The sequence below is a fragment of the Cyprinodon variegatus genome, unplaced genomic scaffold, assembly GCF_000732505.1.
Source record: "Cyprinodon variegatus isolate N-32 unplaced genomic scaffold, C_variegatus-1.0 Scaffold656, whole genome shotgun sequence".
Taxonomy (NCBI): domain Eukaryota; kingdom Metazoa; phylum Chordata; class Actinopteri; order Cyprinodontiformes; family Cyprinodontidae; genus Cyprinodon; species Cyprinodon variegatus.
Window position 1 is genome coordinate 119846 of NW_015151109.1, and position 1624 is coordinate 121469.

General features: G+C 37.9%; 1 protein-coding gene across 1 annotated transcript in view; it reads left to right on the forward strand.

Annotated features, from left to right (window-relative positions):
• Positions 1-1624, forward strand: part of gas2 (growth arrest specific 2) — a 54269-nt gene that overhangs the window by 39688 nt on the left and 12957 nt on the right. The window contains exons 5-7 of the mRNA XM_015393768.1: positions 632-695; positions 791-1013; positions 1095-1202. Coding sequence (XP_015249254.1) covers positions 632-695; positions 791-1013; positions 1095-1202 — 395 coding nt within the window. The remainder of the gene's footprint in view (positions 1-631; positions 696-790; positions 1014-1094; positions 1203-1624) is intronic.

Here is a 1624-nt window from a genome sequence, read left to right on the forward strand (position 1 = left end):
ATACTAATTGGCAAAATATCTACTTTACCTACTCAAATTAAGGGTAAATACACTTAATTTAAGGAATTTTTACTTATTTCTAGATTGTTTTTCCAGTGTACTGTAAGGAATCATTGTTAGCTGAAGTTTGCTAACAATAAAGGTGCAGAGAATTTTCCAAAGTCATTTACAACATTTGTCCATTTTTGTGTCTGATTTATCAGCATGTAGATAATTGAATCCCTAAAGGCCAGACAGCGTCTAGAAGACATGCAACTGTGATAAAAGACTGTGAAATATTTCCAAAAGCAGCAATAGCTGATACATTTCTGTCTCTTTCTGGCCTTCGGTCATTGAATTCAGCAACAGAAGGATCAACAACCAGGTTTGCTATAAAACAGCGGATCCACCGTCTGCATTGCATGGTTGAAAGCGTCACGTCTATCATGTCTGCACATGAAAAACATTTAGGCAGAAACACCCATTTCCATTAGTAGGTAACAGAATGAAAGAGTGGAGGGATGTTTGAATGTTCATCGGCTCATTTTTATGCTCTTCACCTTCACAATCCACTCATCTTCACTCATTGCCTTGTTTTCTGATGCGTTATCATGTCTGACTGTAAAACTGAGAGCTTGATCTCTTCCTGTAGTTCTTCATAAGCAGCCGAGAGAGGTGTGCCTCTGTCTATTAGAGTTGGGCCGGATAGCATCACGGTTTGTTTTTGTGTTTTCCATGTTTTCATTTTTTTTTTTTTTTTACCTTTAGGTCCTTGGTAATCATTTTACAGATTGTTTTTTTTTACTTGCAGTTACAATGTGGAGCCTCCAGGTCTTATAAAACTGGAGAAAGAGATTGAACAAGAAGAAAGGGCGCCTCTACCTCCCCCATCACCTGTATCTCCAGTTCAGCCCATTCCCTCGTCCCCCTCATCATCCCCGTCTCCGTCTCCCTCCCCAACACCAACTTCCAATCCAACTCCGACTAAAGTGGCTTCATCTAAGAAGAGCGCGGGCAAGCTCCTGGATGATGCTGTAAGTTCAGACGTGGTTTAGTTCATTGTTTGGTATCAGGAGAGGAGAACACTTGTAAAAGCTTTAGTACCTGTGTTACAGGTGAGACATATCGCTGATGAACCCCCCTGCAGGTGTGCAAATAAATTCTGCGTGGAGAGGCATTCGCAAGGTCGCTATCGCGTTGGCGAGAAGATGCTCTTTATACGGGTGAGTTCAATAAATGATTCAACAAATAAGGAAGAAGGTAAAAGAAATCCCTGCAGAAGAATGCATTATTTGAAATACTACGCTGATAAGATGTGACAGAATTTAAAAATGAAAGGAAATTAAAAATTCAGTTGAACATTTGTATTTTGGTTAATTATTTAAAGGCTTGCCACAGTTTATCATCTACCTCCATCTTTAATTTCACTTTGGAATCAATAAAGTGTTGATAAATTGAAGTCATTCCTACTTTCTTAAACCAACCATCCTCACATCCTTTAACATTTTTTTTCTGGAATTAAATTTATATATATATTTTTTACTATTTGTTTGCTTTATTCTTACCAAAAGCAACTAAGTTGTTGTTATTAGATGATTGCATGGCAACCCAATGACTCCAGATTTTAATTATTTTGCTATTAATG